General features: G+C 37.4%; 2 protein-coding genes across 2 annotated transcripts in view; one reads left to right on the top strand and one right to left on the bottom strand.

Annotated features, from left to right (window-relative positions):
- The window catches only part of FAM227B (family with sequence similarity 227 member B), a 67,691-nt gene that overhangs the window by 14,555 nt on the left and 30,885 nt on the right, over positions 1-22,251 (top strand). The window lies entirely within an intron of this gene.
- FGF7 (fibroblast growth factor 7) lies at positions 1,281-20,944 on the bottom strand. The gene is made up of 4 exons (XM_053465154.1): positions 20,719-20,944; positions 19,575-20,126; positions 3,686-3,789; positions 1,281-2,299 (listed from the first exon to the last, which is right to left on the bottom strand). The coding sequence occupies exons 2-4, from the start codon at positions 19,858-19,860 to the stop codon at positions 2,105-2,107; spliced, it is 585 nt and encodes a 194-aa protein (XP_053321129.1). The 5' UTR covers positions 19,861-20,126; positions 20,719-20,944; the 3' UTR covers positions 1,281-2,104.

The following is a 22,251-nucleotide window of genomic DNA, read 5'->3' as shown; positions in this document are numbered from 1 at the left end:
GACGTGGTGTCTCGTCACAGGGGGAAGAAAGACAGCTGTGCCAAAATCGTTTTGTTATTTTTCTAGAATTAAAAGCATATGAAACAGACATAGCTTAATAAGTTCCTTTTTTTATAAATATCAACTTAAATAACTTAAAACAATAAAGTTCATGTACTACTAAAATATAGTTTAATGCTATAAACCAGAAGAAAAGCATGGATAATTGTTTAAAAACAATATTTGATGCCATATGCCCTAAGAGGAATTATACAAAGTATAGGTTATATTACATATAGATCGAAATAAATGATACGTTCGTGAGATGAAGTACATTTTATCCCTAATGCTTATATACATGTTTCCAAATACCATTTATCTAAGTTTTACTCTTTCTTAAGAATTAGTACTGCAGGGAGATTCTGATTGGGTTCCTTTTTTGCAGCTTTCCTTTGGATGTTTGTTCAGACCTCTTAATTTATGTACGTGCAGCTTCGGTTGTAGGTATTCCAACAGTCTGAGATGCAGTTCTACAAACTTTTCAGCTTTTGAGTACTTTTTATTGTAAAAAATGTATACTTCCTACTTGGGCACTTTTGGGACTCTACTGCTTAAAAAAAAATTGTATAGGAAATGTTTCATTACTCATAAGCAAGTTTCTAGCTAGTGTTAAGATGTGGCAACATATATTTTGTGGGTTATGTCCCGCGTTAATAGGCTGGATGACAATTTTATTTTGATAATTTATGAGGCTGGCAGTGTCATCTAGATGGGGAATTTTGTTACTGCTATTGAATGAGAAGTGACCCTTGCCCACTTCTCAGTCCTTCTATATCTTCAAAATACCCATGGAGGCGATTTGCTGAGTTCACAATGGTACTATAAAGGGCCAAGTAGATTGAGCTTCTCCTGCAAGAAGTGCTTAGCTAGCCCTGCATAGTATCTACTTAATGAGGGAAGATTTCTTGAAGGTCACCTTAGCAGCTAAGGGGCAACTCATCCCTTACTGCAGTACCAACCTACTGGGGTTGGACCTGAACAATGTAAATAGATTTGTTGAAATGTTCAACTCGCCTGCAAACTCCAGCTTCAGTGATCAAACACCACGGTCTTTCACTGAATGAGAGAGAGAAAAAAAAAGAAAACTATCGGAGTTTCTGTTTCCCTTTACAATTCGACAGCATGTCTTACATTATTGTAAGAAGAATATGCCTCAGTACTGGGGTAAGACTTTAAGACCTTAACAAAATAGCTGCACACAGGCATTCTCATAAACATCTGTATTGTTTAACAGGAACACATTTTATATATATGAAATGCTTTTATTAAAAGTCAATATTGCGAGAATTTGTTCTCATATGTTGACCAAACTGCACATGGACAAGTGAGTAATGTATTGGTAGTACTGTTGCCTTAAAATATGAGCAGCATTAGGCATTCTTAAGAATGAGGTTACAATAGTAAGTGATGTTGTAGCCTCATTCCAAAAATAATTTTTTATTTGAATGCCATAGTCACAAAAATTACAAAAATAAAATATTTTCTATATTTTATATAATAGTGTGCATACAGTTTTTCAATAGGGTTTTTTTTTATAATGCACTGCTCAATGTCTAGATGCAGAATTGACTTGAAAATCTGACATCATTCCAGCAGCCCACAAATCTGACATATTTTACACAACACTATTATCTGCTCCTTAACAATAAAGGACATTTTTTTTTATAGCAGCCATACTTAATAAGCAGATTTATTTATTTTACAATTAAAATCATCAGATAATCAAGTCAATCCTCCTTCTTTGGGGTTAGATAATTTAACAAAAAAAAAATAATACTCTATGAGTATTACTAACATATGTTTGTACAACAGTTCAGAATTTTTACAACTTGCATTCAACAATATCTTGTCTGGGCTAATTTTTACATTTTTTTGTCATTTTTTTTCTGGGAGCAGTCTTTATAAATCCACATAAATGCGCAAGTCCAGCTTGTTTGGCTTTTCAGTAGTAGATCCAGCTTTTTGTGTCCTTTATATGTTTTATAATTATTATTATTATTTATAATATTATTAAAATAAAAAATTATTTGTGCTGGAACTGTTTAGTTGTAGACTGTGTACATTTTTAGGAGGTTGGCACTGGAAGAAAATGTGAGGCTTTCTGTTCTTTCTTGGACTTTTTCCCTTTTAAAGGAGACCCTTTGCTGTTTAAAGCAACAAACATCTCTCTTCCATTATGTGTCCACTTTGCTGATGCATAGGTGTTGTAACGATTCTCTTGAATTAGCTCCTTGAAGTTGCAGTCTTCGTTGCAGGATTTCTGTCAGGTGAAAATAAAAAGTAGACATAAATATGACAAGAAAATTGTCATTTTTACCATACTGTTTGTTATTGTGATTCCCCTCTTCCATATATTACATACCCCCACAAATTATACATCATTTTGCTCAGGATAAGCAGCCCATTATTAAAACCTAATTATTATTTGTGTAAATAAAGTACCACCACTAAACAATGACCAAATTTATTTTCGGCAACATCCCCTGTTTACATATTACCGTATTTGCTCGATTATAAGACGACCCAAAATCTGAATATTAATTTAGGAAAAAAAGAAAAAGCCTGAATATAAGATGTTAATTCGTGTAATTCATGTAAACTATTTTTTTTAATAAAAGCTATGATTGAGAAAAATATTTTGTTTTTAATGCCTTTTATTTTCCAACCTGCCCCCCCAGTTATGCACATCTGCCCCCAGGCTTGTCACTCTGCCCCATAAATGCCACTGTGCCCCATGATATGCCTTTTAACCCTCTGAATGCCACTGTGCCCCATGCATGATATGCCTTTTGACCCCCTATGTGCCACTCTGCCTCCAGAAATGCCTTACACCCCTATATGCCACTCTGGCATTTAGGGGGTTAAAAGGCATATTATGGGGCACAGTGGCATATAGGGAGGTATAAGGCATTTCAGGAGGCAGAGTGGCGTATAGAGGGTTAAAAGGCATTTCTGGAGGCAGAGTGGCATTAAGGGGGTTAAAAGGCATATCATAGAGCACTCTGCCTTATGCCCCCCATTTAACACCCCCCCAAAAAAACTTACCGGTGCTTCTGACTCCCGGTGTGTTGTCCGGGCAGCGTGTAGACGTCTACGCGATTCGCGTAGGCAACTTCCGCTGCAGCCGGGGTTGTCTGCGTCCATCAGAGAGAATTCCCCGGTGAGGGGAACTCTGATCTCTGACAGCCGGGCTGTCTCCCCGGCTGTCAGAGAGAATTCCCCGGTGAGGGGAACTCTGATCTCTGACAGCCGGGGAAGGTCTGCACGATGGACGCAGACAACCCCTGCTGCTAACCGCACCTCCTTCCGGCTGCAGCGTCTACACGCTGCCTGGACAACACACCGGGAGTCAGAAGCACCGGTAAGTTGGCGGGTGGGGGGGAGACAGGAGGATCTCATTTGAGGTCTGATTATAAGACGACCCTGATTATAAGACGAGGGTTATTTTTCAGAGCATTTCCTCTGAAAAAAACGTCGTTTTATAATCGAGCAAATACGGTATGTAAAATATATTTGCTTCTCCTAGTTTCAAATATCATTTTAATTAATTTATGTAAGTTGTAAGACAATACAATATCAATATAGTTATGTTATGAATATAATATGTGTGCATCAATAAAATGCCATAATTGCAAATATAACTTACCTTTCCATAGACCTTTCCAGACTTATTCATGGCTAGAAAATATTCACTTTGTACTCCCTTGATTGCCACAATCCCAACAGACACTGTTCTGATTTCCATAACACCTTAAGAAAATAAAATAGATTTTTAAATTTTATGAGACCAAACTTACTTTTGAATTTTGGCCAGGGACTAAAACTGAAAGAGACTTTGGAATGTTGCCTTAAAAATACTGTTTTTGATTACTTTGTTGCATTTGTAACTACATTTAATATTTGAAACCTTCATAGTGCTGTTAAATTCCCAAAGCATTCATTAAAATATACTGTTAATTATGTAAATATTGCTTTTTTCAGGTTTTTTAGGGCATGCTTATTTGTTACGTGACGCAAAAAAACAATCACTGATCGCTTGTTGCCATGGAAATCTAAATACTTAAATGTTCCTGTGAAGGTTTTAATTTTAACCTTCAGAAAAATAAATAAAATAAGTCTGCAAACGTTTATTTGCTTAATACACTAGATAGCGGAGGTAATATTAGGCTGAATGGAATTTCACCTTTTAAAGGGAAACTGTCACACGCAATATAAAGCTGTAATTGAATCCGCTATGGCGAGCCATCGATCATGTTTTGTTATTACAGTTTTATTTAATGTTCCAGTTTTAATTTCTTTAGGGCTCTGACATCACAAGGGGCTCCACTAAAGGCACAGCCAAATTCACTTCATGCACATTTTCTCCTATTCCCCATGTACTGCAATCCTATTGTCAACTGAAAAAGGTATCTTCACTATTATGTTATGGTAAAGAAACAATTTTAAATAAAAAATAGATCTTTATACCTATATTATGCTTTAATCGAGTGACATTGTAATGTGTTACAGCACACAATTGACATTGGGTGGATCTGACACTGGGCAATTGCATTTTGCAATTTTCTTTTGTAGATTGTTGCTTTGAGGTTTTGCACGCACTTTTTCCGGGAACTCGCATAGAAGAATCTTGGTGCCTATTCTGTTGTATTAAGGACCTTTTGGGGTTTGCCAGGAACCGCCAGGTCACTGTCCAAGACTGCCTCAGGCTGATCCTCAGCTTACTAAGAGACTACTCCATCACTGACAGTCTTAAGTAAGATGATTAATCCCCAGTCCTCACTCTCCCGATCCCCACAGCCTTTGGACTTTTGTCACTCCCCCTCCCGTCCTCAGGTGTTATTCCTGCTACAAGGGCACTATTTTTGAAACCCCTCCCTCAAGGAACTGATTTTTACTACAGGGGTTAATGAATTTGGATTGGATCTAGCCAAAAAGTTTAGGAGCCAACTTTATTTTCACCAGTCATGTTTTTATTTTCACATATTACCCCCTGGTCTGCAGTTAAAAGATGTTTATTGGGGCAATACAACACACCTTTAGTGCTGCACAACTTTGTACAGTACTGCAGTTAACTCCTCTATGACAAGGGGTCCTTTTACACCATAAAGAGTCATACAATGTTACACACGCTACAATGTTACAGTAACACACACCCTTACACTCTAAACTCCTGTACACACATGCTAACACCATACACTAATACACACACTATATGCTGACTCCAACACCATATACACACGCACAAACTCCAGCAATATATATATATATATATATATATATGTATATATATATGTATATATACACATAAATATACACATACACACCGACCCTGACATAGCAGTATGAATACACACTCACACACTGACCCCAGCACTATACAAATTACCCCCTCGCTGAAACTACTTGTATACACATACATTTACTGCGTCACGTTATGTGACATTGCTGGGTGCCTCACAGCACCCTCTTTGCCGTGCCTCTGCAGGAAAACGTAGGGTGCCGGATTTGCAATGGTATCTCTGATCCCCCATGTCCCACAAAACCCTACGCACCAAGGTTTATTGAGCCTTGTTTTACTGTATGTCATAATTACTATTTCTTCTTTGTATTTTGCATGATTAATGTGTAGTATTGGCGTGCAAATCCTATATTTTGATTTATAGATAGCTGGTTGAGGAGACATATATTTTTTGATTTTTGTATATAGTGTATTTTGTTCTGTGCCTTCTTGCAACATATATTGATTCTAAAGAAATTATTTAAAACCTGATAGGAAAGGTAAAATATCTTTTAATATGCATGTGAAAAATAAAACAATGGTTAAGATGTAAGAATTAGAAGGGGTTATAAAAAAATGCTATTTTGGATGTTTCCTTTATATTTGTTGTGGTACACTACTTTAAAATTACAGAATATATTTTTACAGCAAAACAGTTTTAAACATGAACTACACAATTTATCAATGTTGACATGCGTAGGGGTAAGTTGACTGAAACTTTCATATGGTAAGTGTCTTCATGGAATAGTGAATGGGACTTTCTGCGGGAAAATGTTTAAAAAAGCTACCAATATCACTTACAAAAAAAAGCAGAAATCTTAGAAAGTGTAAATGATGTAAAGCAGACCACTGTGTACCGTTACTTTAGAAAGATAAAGCATCTGTTTGACCTCTCTGGGCACCCAAAGACTGATAGGGTTCGGAGTGATTTATGTACATGAAGATAACCAAAACTGCTTCATGGAAATTGAATCATTGCGTGTCTTCTTCAATTATGTTAGGTTAATTCAATACATAAATAACATATACTACATAGTTGTAAACATTGGTTCATTTCAAAGCCAAGTATTATGAAAATGTATGCAAATTTAACCCCTTAGTGACAAAGCCCATACATGTACAGGCTCAAAATGCATTGTTTTAAAATGGGTTAAAATTTTATGGTACATCAAATTTTGTCTCATGGCTTAACTATTGAAAAGAATAGTTTTTATTGTCTTCACTTGGCAAATTGAATAATATAAATAATTTTCTGTGAGCTTCAAAATTCTCATACTCCCATTCTAGTAAGTGGGAATAGCAGCCCATCACATGTATCCCATCTGAAACCCAATGTCTTGCTAGCACATATGTGATTGACTGCTTCTACTTACATTGATTCCAGCAGGAGCTTCTATTGATTTCAATGGGACAGCAATTGGCCACGTGCAGGAAGTATTCTTCCTGCTTATGCCTCTGGTTTCAGAGGAAGCAACTAGAAGAGGATTTGACCAAACCAATTTCATCAAGTGAAAGATGACCAATAATTAAAGGGACAATCCGGCCATTGATGCATGTAGGGGGAAAAGGCTGGCCGTGTGGTCAAATCCAATAGACGAGCTACTGTAGCTCAAATTTCTGAAAAAGGCAATGCCAATTCTGATAAACAGGCGTCAGAACATACAGTGCATCGTAATTTGTATGCGGCCCAGTCAGGGTGTACATGCTGACCCCTACAATGGGCATGTGAGCATAAGAACTGGACCATGGAGCAATGTATATTGGTGGCCTGGTCTGATGAATCATGTTTTCTTTACATCACGTGGATGGCTGGGTGCGTGTGCGTCGCTTACCTGGAGTACACATGACACCAGGATGAATCCATTGAGGCCCCACCTCGCAACTTACAGGACTTAAAGGATCTGTTGTAACCATCTTGGTGTCAAATACCACAGTACACCTTCAAAGGTCTAGTGGAGTCCATGCCTCGAAGGGTCAGGGCTGTTTAGGCGGCATTAAGGGGGACCTACACAACATTAGGCAGGTGGTCGTAATGTTATGGCTGATCAATGTATGAAACGCACTAGTGGATCACTTATTACATGCCAGAAGCAGTTCTTAAAACTAAGAGAGCCATTTGGAAGAAAATGTGTAGGAGAATGTAATGACATCATCAGGGGTACCCTTAAAGTACAAAATCCCAAAGCCCCAGAGGGATTTAGATGACTGTTGAACTGGCATGTAGTGAATGTTTTTAGGTACACTATCTTGGACTTGGGTTGCCACCTTTTTCAGAGCTATTTCCTGGACACTCTTTGAGAGGAAGAACCTGGGGTTTTACTGGGTGTGGTTTTACAGGTGAAAGCTAAATATTTGATTAGTAGAGAGAAAAAGTACAAAAGGACAAGAGAAATGAGAGATAAAATAGAAAGGGTAAAAAAAACAGGAGTGAAAATGAAAGGAGAGCAAAGAATTAGAAAAAAACTAGAGAGGAAATAGAAACCGGGTGAATAAAAATAAGGAGAGAAAGTATGAAGAGAAGAGAAAAAGAAGGGAAGAGAAGAACAAAGGATGAGAAATAACAGCAAAATGAGAGGAAAACCATTTAAGTGACAAAAACAGCATCAGGAAAAATCCTCGTCTTTCCATACAATCTGCACAATGAAAAGGGTGTGAGCCATCTCCTTAGTCTACAAATGTACAGCACGCCTTTATACTGTAGCTCAAGCTTCCTCCCATGAATCATCATGAGCATGAATGGAACAGCATTTGTCTGTTATGTATGTGTTAATCAGCCTATTTAAATTGTACAGTGCTGGATAATTTGTTGGTGCTTAATACATACGGGGTAATAATTGAAATGGTAATTCCACAAGCAATTTAGTAATTGTCTGTTTTCTGTGGTGTAGCAAGGAATGGTGCACACAAAGTATCATGCAAGTATTTTCTCTTTCTTATCTCAAGTTTCATGAATGCAGCAAGATACATCTTATAAAGAATTACCATTTACAGTCAGTTTTTGGCATGTATTATGTGATGAATAAACTAGAGATTCCGTGTCAATAGAAGACCTGGGAAAAATTGCTGCAAGGGGCCTTCTACATAAAATGTGCATGTCTGACAGCAATTATGCTGGGTTAAATATGGGGTTTGCATTAATACTGTTGCTTGTATGATTGCTTAAATCAGATCCATACGTTCATAAATATAACTACAGCTCAGACTATCTTTTACGTGCTGCATCCCCTATAATTTTCTGAATGCCGATCAGCTCATTTTATGTTCCAGCTGTGTCATGAAATGAACCATGATAATCTTATGTTTTGTAGCCTGGGGCTGCTAAAACCCATATACTCTCACACTCTCAGGATGAAGAGTTCAGTTAGTTATATAGCGCCAGCAGACTCTGTAGCGCTGTTAGAATAGGGGATAGTGAGAACAGCATTGTTCCTTTTATACCAGCACTTACATACACAGTATTTAGCTAAGTACCAAGCATGTAAGAAATGTCGACCTAGACCGACTAAAACATTTGAGCATCTGTTTGCTGAGAACCATCACCAAGCTGCTGCCTTTGATTGCAGCTGCAGACCCTACTGTGTGTGTTACCATGACCTTATATCCTTGCCACAAATTATATTCCTCTGCACCAGAGTCTGGTAACCACAAGTAAAAAAAAAACTGATGTACTGTACCAACCCAAAACAAGGAAGGATGGAACCAAGATGACTTTCTGGTATTTTGAGCCACATAGTTTCTACCCAGCCAGTTCTTTACGAACAGTGTGTTACTTGTGAAAGCAATTATTTTACTGTTACCTTCCTCCCCAAATGGTGGTAATTACACCATACAACACTTTGTTGAAATACACCATTGCGTTGCTCAGGACCCTAGTTGTAAATATGGTTCTGCTTTTAAGTGACATCAGACATCCTTATTTGAGAGAATGGTCGAAAGGAATAGTCCCATTTGCCTCACTACTCTGACAAATAGCATTTTATTGTGAGGTACTTTACAGTAACTCTTGAATTCTTCCTGATATCACTGGTTCATTAAAGGAGCCCATCAGTCTGGAGCATCGGGTATTGCCCAAATGAGTTGGCTTTGGCCTATAATAGGATTATAGGAGTTGGCAGAAACATCCATCTTTCTAGTTATCTAAGAGAAACACACGCTTAAAATGTTTACACTTTTATATAAATCTTCACTATTTTTGCAGCGTATTGCAAATTTCCTTTAATTTCATGTTTCTATTTGTTACAAATGTGACATGCGGGTGACATATGTGATTATACATTGCTTCTCTTGTAGTCTTGTTGTGTTGAGTATTAACAGAAATTATTTCTCAGCACTACATTTCATGTGAAGTACCACATGTGCAGTTGTGATAGCTTATCAGTCTCTTTCATGTTTACTGGGGAATCATTTTATTTAAAAGCTGTGTACCTGTACCTGAATTCTAATATTTACTCATTGTCTTTGCCATGGTTGTTTTAAATTACTTATTCTATTATAATATTATTGTAGTTTGACACTGTGACAGAAGGGCATAAAGTCCTGCTAGCAGTTGTATTGTCAAGTTCTTTACAACTCTTCATAGTCGTGGACTAACAGGGATTGCTTTTTCTGTTTCTGCTGAGGCTGATCAGTTTTTAAAGATGGAGACCACAATCAGACACAGGCAGGTAATCATACCCAAACATTAACTTCTCTTTATTGACACATTTGTCCTTACACCTTTTAGCTAACAATCAAGTCTGTGTGTCCAGCCCCAGAGAGGGTTGGCTGTCGGCAGATTATATGCCCTCTATAGCCTGAGACCAGATAATAAGCAGCAGCTTCTTAATGTGACAGTTAACATTTTTCCATGTGATGTGTCGGCATTATGAGATCATCATGGTAGATGGGGGGAGATAATATGATTATATTATTAGGTAGCAACATCACTCTAGTTGAAGGTTTGATTCCATGTATAAATCCATGTAATTATTTAGAAGAGCAGAAGTACTTTATGGTTATGGTAATGTAGTGTGATAGGACACATGTGCTTCATCATCCTCCCATCTAGATTCAATGTATTTAATTGTAGCCTAGTGTTGTGGGATTCAATGCGCAGTTTACATGTTCTTTTACCATGATGTATGAATTTAAGTGGACACTGAATGGAAGTCTGTAACACTGTAGATGTAGCCTAGATGTGAAGGAGGACAAAAGGGATGTTAAAGAAACTAAGTTGTTAATTACAGGCTTGTGTTCATAGTGATTTGTACTTACAGATGTTTTGAGACGAAAAGAGCTAATTATGAACGCCTCCAGGTCAGACAGTCTAAGGTGGTCTTAGATTTTTCTTGCCAAACAATGAGTCGTTATTTTTCATTCTTTTTTATCACATGTGCAAATAGTTTAGCATTGCTTCTAAGAATACAGCACTCTAATTATATGCCTTTTTAACAAATCCTTCCTTTTTTAATTAAAACAGCACAAACCAACATAAGTATAGAACAAAGTCTCTGCATTTTCTTATAAGACAAGCAACAGAGGAGATGAGGTTAATTGGGAGGGTTAATGTCGCAATTGCAATTTCAGTGCAAGAGTGGCATCTAATGTAGAACACTGCTTGCTTAACTTTCCTTGTGGCTGCTGTCTAGACAGACACCAAGAAGGGTTTTCGTTATCGAAGTGTCATGTTTGGATGCTTTCAATGCTTTGTCGTGTACTATAACTTTGACACCCCAGGATGCTGGTCTAGCTAGCCCTACAATGGATGGGGATGGACTGTGTAGCTTTGCAGGACGTGAGGTTGCAGAGAGGCTTTTAGTTTTGACCACAAGGTATTTTGAGAATTGTGGCCTCTGCACACAAAAAAACTGCATAGCAAGTCTAAAAAGTACATTTTAATATTAAATATATATATTTCTTTTGCCTCATGAATTGGGGCAAAACTTCCATTTTTGGTTGAGTGAGTCTGAGTTGGTGAGCCAGGCAGTGGCTGGCACACTCATGTCGGTTTGCTAAATTGGTATAAGTCTTGGATAAATCTACTATTGGTCCCCAAGATTATCAGTAGATAAAAGAAAAAAATATAACGTTGTTATACTCCTGATCCATGCACCTTTATCTCAAATAAGTTCATACAAAAACATACACTATATAGACAAGTATTGGGACACCCCTCCTAATTATTGAATTGAGGTGTTTCAGCCACACCCATTGCTAACAGGTGTATAAAATCCAACATATAGGCATTCCATCTCCATAGACAAACTTTAAACATGGCAGTGTCAAATGGTGCAACCTTTGCCACAAGTCAAGTTTGTGCATTTTTTACCCTGCAAGATCTGCCTCTGTCCTCTGTAAGTGCAATAATCGTAATGTAGAAATGTCTAGTAGTAGCAACAGCTCAGCCACGATGCGGTAGACCACATGCAGAGCAGGGCTGCTGAGTGCTGAAGAGTGGAAAAATGACTTGCACTTGCTTACAGAGCTCCAAACTGCCTCTAGAAGCAACATCAACACAAGCGCTGTGGGTCAGGAGCTTTATGAAATGGGTTTCCATGGCGGAGCAGCTGCACACAAGCTGAAGGTCACTTTGCACAATACTAAGTGTCATCTGGAGTAGTCTAAAGCACACTGCCTTTGGGCTCTGGAGCAGTGGAAATGTGTTCTCTGGAGTGATCAATCAAGCTTCACCATCTGGAAGTCTGATGGATGAATCTGGGTTTGGCGGACGCCAGTAGAAAGCTACCTAGTAAAATGCATAGTGCCTACTGCAAACTTTGGTGGAGGAAGGATAATGGTCTGGGGCTGTTGTTCAGTGTTTGACCCCTTCCACTAAAGGGTAGCGTTAATAAAGACATGGATGGATGAACTTGACTGGCCTGCACAGAGCCATGACTTCAAGCCAATCAAACACCTTTGGGATGAACTGGATCAGAGATTTAGAGCCAGGCCTTCTCACCCAACCTCAGTGCCTGACCTCACAAATGCTCAGGATGAATGGGCAAAAATTCCCACAAACACTCCAAAATCTTGTGGAAAGCTTTTCCAGAAGAGTGGAGGCTGCTATAGCTGCAAAGGGGGGAATGCAGTAAGAAAGCCCCATTGGTGTAAAGCTCAGGTGTCCCAATACCTTTATCTATATAGTGTATTTTCAGAGTGGGATATATTTCTTATAGTGTATTTATAGGCATTATCTATTTCTGCTGCTGTGCAAAAAATTAATATCATTTTTATTCTGTTTTTTTTTATTGTGCTTGTTGTGATTTCATTGCAGGCCATTGAGGTCCTTCCAATCTCCCACAGAGCAGCTCTCCTTCTCTTTCTCCATACAATTGTCTGAGTTCATATGTCACGTTTGCTACAATGTGTAGATCTCTAGTGAATTAAACATCAAATACGTTGTCTTAGTAGAGTAGTTAAATTGTATGTTGCTGATTTCCCTTAAATGTTTATAGATCTGAGATACAGAAAATCTTAAAGGCTTTAACCATAAGTAGTATGTGTCACTGCCTTTCTCTCTGTTAATTTAGTCGCTGTTATGTGTGATGTACTTGTAATACAGTGACGGTATAGGCTTGTTTCTTGACAATGCTGCTTGTCGTGTGTAATTCTCAGCATTAGATTGGTGAATGTTAGGGCGATGCCTTTTGTTATACATAATAATGCTGTTACAGATGCCATTGTATGCTTCATAGAGATATTATGTGTTGCCACACTGTGTGCCTTAGGAGAACTAAATCTCTGTTATGAAGTGGGCAACAGATTCCAGTACGTTTTGGCCTTTCATACATAAATATTAGAGTCTATGGAATAACACAGACAAATCCAAAGTTTATATTAAATGCAAACCAAGTAAACCCAGTGTTCAATGTGGTTTTGTGCATTTGCAAACAGGAATGGGGTTACATGTGATAGCAGGCACAGACAGGTGTGTTTTTAAGTCTGTACATATTAGCCAAGGATCAGTGTATATAAAATGATGTATACATGGTTAATCATTTCTAATGGGACCAGTTTTAGTCCATATATTTATATTTTTTATATATTTATTATTTTACTATAAAGCAAAATAGGTAAGTTATGCAAGTCCTGAATGATGTCTACATGTAACATTAGGTTAATATTTCTTCTTCATATCTTCAAAGCCATTTCTTTATATACATTTTTCATCTTGAAATGATGTATGTAGTTTAAGTGGGAGTTTCTGCTCTTCGTTAAAGCACTGTACCCCCTTCATCAGTTGTTTTGTTTTTCTTTTATGGGAAGTTCTTGAACAGACTTTCTTTTATAATGACAAAATGTTTTTGTACAGCTTCAGACATTACTATTTTCACTTCAATTACTTACAATAGCCTTTCATTGATTTTTAATGTATTTCAAAACACATTGTTCTTCAGTGGGAGGATTCCATTCATGACTTAGAAAAGGGTAAATAATGTTCTTTCTAGGGTTATTTGTTAAAGCCCTACCCAACCATGAATACCATGCTTTCTGAGAAATGTATTGTCTTGAAATCTAGAAATCCTATCCCTTTATTAGTGTGACATCTTGTTTTGATCAGAGAAATTAAGTATTGTAGATATGATACCTGACGTCTAAATGCTTGCTTTGTTTGCTTGTTAGGATTGCAGACAAACTTGTCCATAAAAGTGCCCTTACAAGATATTACTTATGTAAGGTGTTGACCGTAAATACCTTGTAGAGCTGAGCTTTATTTAATCTCAAAGAGCATTCAGTATAAACATCAGTCATGATGCCTCAAATAAACTAAAAATGCTACTTATTTACAATGTTGCTCACCCCCCACCAACTAAACAAGGAAATAAAAATGGGACGCAATAATAGGCAAGAAGAACAAAGATTGAAATTACGGGGGGGGGGGGTGAAGTGCATATGCTGATATGTTTTAGCCATCATTTGTATTCTTTACAAACTTAAAATGTTGTTTTTAACAGAGTAGGACTTTGTTATTTGCACTTACATGACTTAAGTACTGTATTTCGTTTTAAGCAACAGCTAGAGTACATTACTTGTGCCGTTCTGGCTTTATTACTCTAAGCTTTAAACAAAGCAGAAATTGATAGGTTCCTTGATGTAAAATTAAATGCCTTATGCCAGGTTCAAAGACGAAAAAGAATGACTTTAAGCTGTAACCAACTGTTTTCTAAATGGCCCATTTAAGGCAAAGCTGCAAAACCTCAAATGTTAATTACCTATAATTTCATTTTTAGAGTTATCTTTAGTGCCATCAAAGAGACAAATAACAATGTGAATTCCAGGCTGAAACATTTCTGGAAATTGGACTCTTAAAATACAATACTTTTTGCCTACTTTACTAATTTAAACAACTATAAACAAGACAATAAGTCTCACTGATATTATCATAAAGGCCCTTTCAGTCGCACCGCTAAAATACAAATATCTTGAAAATTTCAGAAGGCATTGAGTTTCTACTATAATATTTTGTGAAATGTACAATCCTAAATTTCTTTGTTGTGCTGCAGTATACAACGTGCTTACATCTGGCTGTTTAGTAGGCTATTATTAGGTATACAGGTGTGTTTCAGAAACCAGATGCATGTCCTATGTTTAAAAACCTAGCAATAGCTTTTAATCAATTGACTTGATGTTTTGATTAATGGGTGTATTTTCACTTGGCCCCTTTGATCCTCAAAGTAGTGACCCCATTTACAAGGAGATGTCTTGCCTAGAGCTATGCGGTCATACAATTACCAGTGGTCAGTCCCAGGCAAAAAAAAAAAAATATATAAAAATAAAGTGCTGAATGACAACACAGACCATTCCCTTTACTCTGTAGACTAAATATCAATTTACCAATGTCTGGTACCCATACGTGCTATCGCATGCAGGTGAAACTGTATAACTAATAGTTAAATACCTGAAACGCATACACCTACAATCTGGAAAGACGTATTTAGCCCTTGAAAGCGGCACACTTTTAGTTTCTTTTTTTTGAACTTCAGTTACAAAACCTGATACCTGTCAAAAATGCTACAAAAATATTGCTCTCAAGGCAGACTGTGGTTTTGCTTAATTTTAACGTTCTCTGCCTGACGTTCTTGTCTAACAAATTTGCCACATGCTATTACAAGACCTTAGGTAAACCCTAGCACTGTTGCAAAGACGTTCTACAGCACAAACACTGGCTTGCTTACCTTTACCAGCTGGGTGTAGTGATATCGGCACTAGCTTGCCAGGTCCTTAATGTGACCTCTATAGGGAATTTAAAAAATATGTTGGCAAAGAAACATGCCGTCTGATTAAAGCCATTCTCCCCAATCATTAACCTGTGATTCTCGCTCCTGCTGAAAGGGGAGACCCCAGTTTCTTAACTCGAAGGAGGCTTATTCTGCTGAACACTGCTCCTGCTCGCATGCATTATATTCTCCCCCCAGACAGGTCTGGTGCTGGACTCCCCCCTTGTGATCATGCGTAGAATGCACCATTGGGGTGAAATCTTGACCATGGACGGTGTGATGCACTGCAGCTTCTCCTTTCCTGGTTGGTTAAAGAATGCATATTAATGTACTTACAAAGTACATTTATATGCATTCTTCATTGGTGGGGCAAATGGCATATCTTGGCTGGGTACAGGCCATTACCTCCCTGACCCCCGTCCTCTATGCTCCGTGAGTTCTGTAATGCCCTGGCACAAGCTTTTAAAAGACACACATCACAGACTAAGATCGTTGTGGAGATTGTTCTGGCTAGGCACAGTGTTCCATATTTCATCTCTGTGAGATCTCAGATCTCCCTAATTGGCCCATGAAAGGTTGTATGCCAGGGAGCGCCCAATAGGGCAATCTTTCACTATGCGGCAGAAGGCTGCTACCCCCTTGGAACTGCTAGAAGCCCAGGCCAGAATACACCATTGGGTGTGGCTGTAGGGGGAACTAGACTGTTCCTTGTCCGATATATGTGATGCTTTTTACTGGGTGACCAAAGCCCTTCATAACTTTTCACAGCATTCATATTGGCATTGAGGTTCAAGCCTAATTGACTAATGGGTTTGGCTTAATAAACATACCTGGGAAATTAAAGGGTATGCGGGTCCACTGGTCTTTCCACCAGAGCGGTGCTGAAATAGGAGATCAAAAGGCTATGTAGGAGGCTACATAGCAGTCATCACCAAATTTCCCAGGTATGTTAATAAAGCATGAACCCTTAATTTACACTTAAATGGTTTTGTTTGTATCATTGAGCATTATGGCTCAAGGTACGCTCATTCATTAATAACACATCTGTAGTTTTTTATAGCACAATTAATATAGAAATGAATAATTCCCATGCTTGGCTAGTTTTATTCATTTTGTTCTATTTTCATTGTGAGAGAACATGAGGATTCATTTTCTATTTAGATCATTATTGATGCACTAATTGATAAGAAAGTTTATGTATTTAGTTAGTTGTTTATTATTCTTTGTTTATTAGCCATTTATTATGGCCTTACTTGCTAACTTTAGGAATTATAATGAGTATTTTTCCCCGTTTTTCTCCCAACTAACATATAAATGGGACCGAAGTAGCACGCTATTAGATGTTATAAAAGCGCACCAAACCCAGCCATACAGAATTAATTAGAAATAGATGTGTCATTGTTTGTAAACTGCCACGAGCATTTAAAAAACAGTAAAGATAAGAGCCCCGGGCAATAAATGGTTCTGTTCTTTTAAATGGAGGCTAATTAAGTATATGAAGTACATATTGTTGGTAGCTAATCCTGTTGTTCATTAACTCAAAGTTAATTTTATTAGTCTGATTTTTTTTTGTAATTACAATAATTTTGTAAAACATGATTTAGTTCATATCAGTAAGGAATAGTCTATTCTTTGTTTTCTTAACTGTACAGTACTGACCTTGAACTTGTGGCTGTTAATGAGCTGTAAATTTGCTACTTGACTAAATATTTATGGTTAGAATAGAAGACAAAGAAAACTGATATGTCTCTAGCCACCCGGCTGTTGCTGAAATGCCATCGGTGGGATATGTCTCGAGGCAACAAAACAAGACTTTGCTTAACCTTAATTTGCTTAACTAATGAGATATTAGTTACAGAGCTGGTTGTTTTTAGTTTAGCGACACCCAGTCATAAAACAGCAATTTTTATTCATCCATTTTTTTAATGTCTTAAATGAAACTATCTGGGGTAATACTTTCGTATTTTAAAGGTACACAAACATTAATTCCCAAAATTAAAAGCTCATGGATGGGTAATTCTTATTTATGACAAAATGTAAAATGTAGCTATACAATGGTTGGATGGATGATTAGATTTTTTACAGCACCCAAAGGGAAATCTCATTTGGAGCTCAAGCAACCAAACCCAACCCAGATTCCCCACCATTTTTAAGAGCTATTACATAAGTGGACACTAATGGCTATAGCTGGAATGTGATGAGTTCAAACACATAGAGGCTATGTATGATTCATGACACCCATGTGTGGCACCACTCATCCATGAAACGTGTCCCACCTGACAAGATGTAAGACACCAGAGTTGTCTCCGTTTCTTTTAACAATGGCATTAGCAATAACTCTCTAGACGTTAAATGATACCTAGGGAGCAGGATGTGTTGAGGAAATAGATAGGATTGTTTATTGCGTTTATATTCTGACATATTAGATACTGGCCAGCATTTTAGCTCAAGGTAACACAAAGCAATGCCGAGTGATCTGGGTGGGTAATGAGGTTATTTGACGCCTTGGGAGTCGTAGTCCCAAAGAGTTTTGGTAACTAAGTAAGCAACATTGAATATAGGTACATTTTTAAGTATCAAAGTTTGTGCATTGGAAGAAGTGGAAATGAATAGCTCATCCTTCTGTTCTTGCAGTGGTTCACTGTTAGGGAAGCTCTGAAAAGGGATTAAGGCAGTGGGGGTATATCATTGAGTTTTGCTAGCAACAGACAACATAATAAATAAGAAAGGACGGTCCAATTCAGAGAATGGGACATGGTATAATTACTGAAATTCAAGATTTAAGGGCAAAGAAGACTTTATGCAAAATAACCGAATACATGAAATCTGTTTTCTAAATGTAAATGTCAGATAACAGAGGATCAAGTTGCGCTATCCTGTACCAGGGATTCTGGAATCCTGCCCCCACCCTTATATGTCTGAAGCAAGTATGTCTTATCCTCCACATCAGCATACCATAGCACTTGCAATATGTTGTTAGTTTACCTGAATGTGAGTTAACTATTACGTATAGTATAGATGAGTATGTCAAATATATTAGTGGGATATAGGAATCTGACACATTAGGTGAAATTATAAAGCATGAGTAGGTTAATAAATCACAAACAAATTATGAAATAAATGTCTTCTTACTTCTAAACGCCATTCACTGTTATCTTTAAATCTCAAAGAAAGATTAAAGATATCATAACCTCTGTGGAGAAACAAACTAATATACTGATATGGCACAGTTATATTTTATGTACATGACCCAATGGAATGATATGATGATTAGCTTTGCATTCCTTTGCAATGTATTGCACATTTCTTGCAGCAAAATATTTACACAAGCTGACAGTTTTTTCAGCCTCGTGAAATTGCCAGTATTACTATTTTATGTAAAAAAATAAACAAAAAAACCCCCATACATTTACCTTCCTTATGTGTATTAGATTTGTCATTTGTATTATTGGAGATATTCAGAAGTAATTTGCCATACATTTACATTTACACAGAAAACTATTGTTTGCATGTCACTTTATGATATCATTGCCAGTAAAAAGTAAATTGACATATTTGCTGAGAAGACACAGTAACACCAGTAAGTATCATATACAAATCTGAAACAGAACATCTGTCTCAGTCCAAACACCTGCGGTACAATGCAATGCACTTGACTCACCGCCTCACTGTCTAAACATACTACCCATGCCGCAGCACCGTGCCTCGTGTCCAACCTAGACATCCATTCATACCTTTGATCTAGTTTCAACAATTTATACCTTCTTCTGTGTGCTAAGCTTAGTTGCCTTACCACATTTTGTCCCGGTAAATGTCTACAAGACTAGCATGCAATTATTGGAGAATTACTTTAAAAGGTTAATTAAATGTGACTTCATATATGTAATCATAGCCTACAGAGCTGACAAAGTAAATACTGGTCAATATGGTTGTATTGATTTTGTTCAAAATGAACCCAGCTTCCCGGTAGAATGTAATGTTAAAAAAATATCCAGAGTCATATGCAGACAAGTACACCAATATCAAATGTATAGATAAGGAAACAAGAAATCAATACTTACTGTAGCTGTTGTTTGCATCCTGTGTACCCTTCACGTTTCCCCGCTTATCAATCCACAGATACCACTGTGTTCGACAAAAAAGTTTCCTTATCCGTACATCCCCACCCTCCATATAATCGTAACTTCTGGTATGCCTCTCAGGGCTAGAGCAGTTCACATTTACAGCCATTTGCTCTGGAGTCATGTCATTGCAAGCTAGAGAAAGAGTGCCCAGCAGAAATATTATGTGAAAGTATGGTCTGTAGAGCAAGGTTGGCAGGATCCAAATTAGTATCCATTTGCGCATTATAGTGCAGTGCTCTGGGTGTTCATGAACATCATAATGAAACTTAAATCTCAGGGTTTTGGTTGATAGGTCCAAGACCTGTTGATGTAAATCAATTTGATGTAAAATACTTCTAGGATTGTGTTAGCTTTTGCTATGTATTCATTCAAACTTGGATGTCCAAATGGTGATTCGCTTTCACAGAGTTCCTCAGAATGTCAGAACTGAATAAAGCTGGCGGTTGTAACATTCAGGACTACTTGGACTTGCTGTCAGATGTAAAAGGACTGTGAAGAAATGATAACGTTAATGGTAGCGTCTTACATGCATGCACTCATGTGCAAATCATTTAATGTGACAATCATTTAAGCCCAGTGTGGTACATGCAGTAGTGAGTTTTTTTTTTCTAAAATGCATAAAAACCTAATAAAATCTAATCCTGAACTAATATATGTAAAATTTGAAAGGTCCTGTATGCTTAGCTAACAAATATAGCATGATGAAGATGATAAAACTCAGACTCCAGTAACTGCTAAGTCAAAGTTTAACTTTGTAATTTAAAGTGGCTGAATTGATTCTGCTTAAGACTTCATATGTAATTTTAAAAGCTTGCAGTTTTCGGAATGTGTGCACCAGACACTGGTTCCCAAGCATTCTTTGTGGACAGCAGCACACGTCTCTGGCTGAGCTGTCAGAAGCAGCTTGCGAGTTTTTACAATATGTTACAAAAAAGCCACAGACATGCAGTTCTAGCTTGCTTGAATTTGTCATAAACTGTATGATATTCCAGTATGAAAGTGGTCTAACAAGTAAATGGATCTGCACATACAGAACACTGTAAGAAAATGTTTTTTTTTAAAAAAAGCAGAGATAACTTACTGGTTCTTGTTGATAACAGCAGGATATACGCGTATTCCATCTCTGCTGCCTGCTCTTTGCAACATGAGATTCTGTAGTGACAAACTATTTCTCAACTCAGAAAAACTCCAGCAGGATCCTAATTGTTTCCATAAATCAACACGCAAGAGGGGTTTTCTGTGTGTGTGTTGAGCCTGTTGTTGTTCAATGCTTTTCGATAAATACCTTTTGCTGACCTCACTTGGAAGCAATTAGATCTAACCACTCAGCAGCTGAATGCACGAACGAGGAAAATGCTGTGTGGTTTTCAGTGGTCATCAGAGGGAGCTATGAACATGTTTTAGACTTTCAGTCACAAAGAGGCAGCCCCAGTAACTTTTAGGAAAAGGAGATTGTACAACCCTTGAAAATCGCATGACATGACACAATCGCACCAATGTCGGAGAAGTTTTTAAAATGATTTGAAAGTTGTCAGGGATGAAATGATTTTCCTAGACCATCAGATCTCATTGCTCATGTTTCAGAAGAAAATTACACAGACGTACAAACATTCTTTAATTCAGTAACATACACAAAATCCCTAAAAACATCCCTAACAATTTACGTAAGAGCTGAAAAAGTGCGTTGCACTTTCATTCAAACTCCTACTGTGCTGTCTTTTAAAGCCTCTACAATCTGTTATTGTTGGTATAGGATATCGTCAGTCTATATTTAACCAGCATGCAGCCATTAGACAAACTGAGCTGTCATTTGGGGTGGCAAATAAGAGAGCTATGTCTTGGGGTGTAAAACAAAGCTCTAAATTATGCTATACGTGAGAACATAATCGTTACCTTATAATGCATTTACTATTATTGCTATAAAAGCATTCGTGCTCTTAATTTACATTGTATCAAGTACATAACTTCATGATAATCTGCAAGATTATCCCACCCCCTACTATATTGATTACTCCTCAAAAATATTACACCTGCTTTGTTTAGACATTTTAATAACATGACCAAACTCATTCCTTTCTTTTCTTGGACATTTAGCTATAGTTTAGAATGGGATGCATACAGGTACCTGCCTGGTAGACACAAGGTGGGGTAAAAATATGTATTCTGTAGTTTTATCACAGGTGAGGTATCTTAAATATTATAGTTCTGTACAGTAAATAACACCATGTTTACAGATTAAGAAATAATTGTGTATTAACCCCCCCAGCATTTGTGTCTACCATGGAGCCAGCTGCCTCAACTCACTAGTCTGTGAATCTACATAATTGTTTCTCCAGATTACCTCCTATTATTTAGTTCATTATTTGTTGTTCGTTGGTTCTGTTGGCCTTTCTATGTCTGGGTCGAGGGTTAGGGAGATAAATTCAATGTGCAATTCTACCTACTCTGCAGGATTGAATGCCTTTGTAACTAAATGTTAAAGAAAGGGATGACTTAGTACTGCTGGGTACCCAAAACCTTTCCAGAAATATTTTTTTTCATGAAGTAAAGTGTTGCATAAGTAATATTAACCTAAAACGCTATACACTAGCAGTCCCCTAACTAGATAACCTTT

The sequence above is a fragment of the Spea bombifrons genome, chromosome 4 (genome assembly GCF_027358695.1).
Source record: "Spea bombifrons isolate aSpeBom1 chromosome 4, aSpeBom1.2.pri, whole genome shotgun sequence".
NCBI classification, from domain to species: Eukaryota; Metazoa; Chordata; class Amphibia; order Anura; family Pelobatidae; genus Spea; species Spea bombifrons.
The sequence above is the reverse complement of the archived record's forward strand: the minus strand, read 5'-3'. Positions and strand labels throughout refer to the sequence as shown.

Bases quoted from the DNA above. Each gene is read 5' to 3' on its own strand.
- FGF7 (XM_053465154.1), bottom strand. From the start codon at position 19,860: ATGCGCAAATGGATACTAATTTGGATCCTGCCAACCTTGCTCTACAGA. The intron at 3,790-19,574 runs GTAAGTATTGAT...TATTTTCTTAAG, and splicing joins GGATGCAAACAACAGCTACA to GTGTTATGGAAATCAGAACA. The intron at 2,300-3,685 runs GTAAGTTATATT...TTCACCTGACAG, and splicing joins CTGGAAAGGTCTATGGAAAG to AAATCCTGCAACGAAGACTG.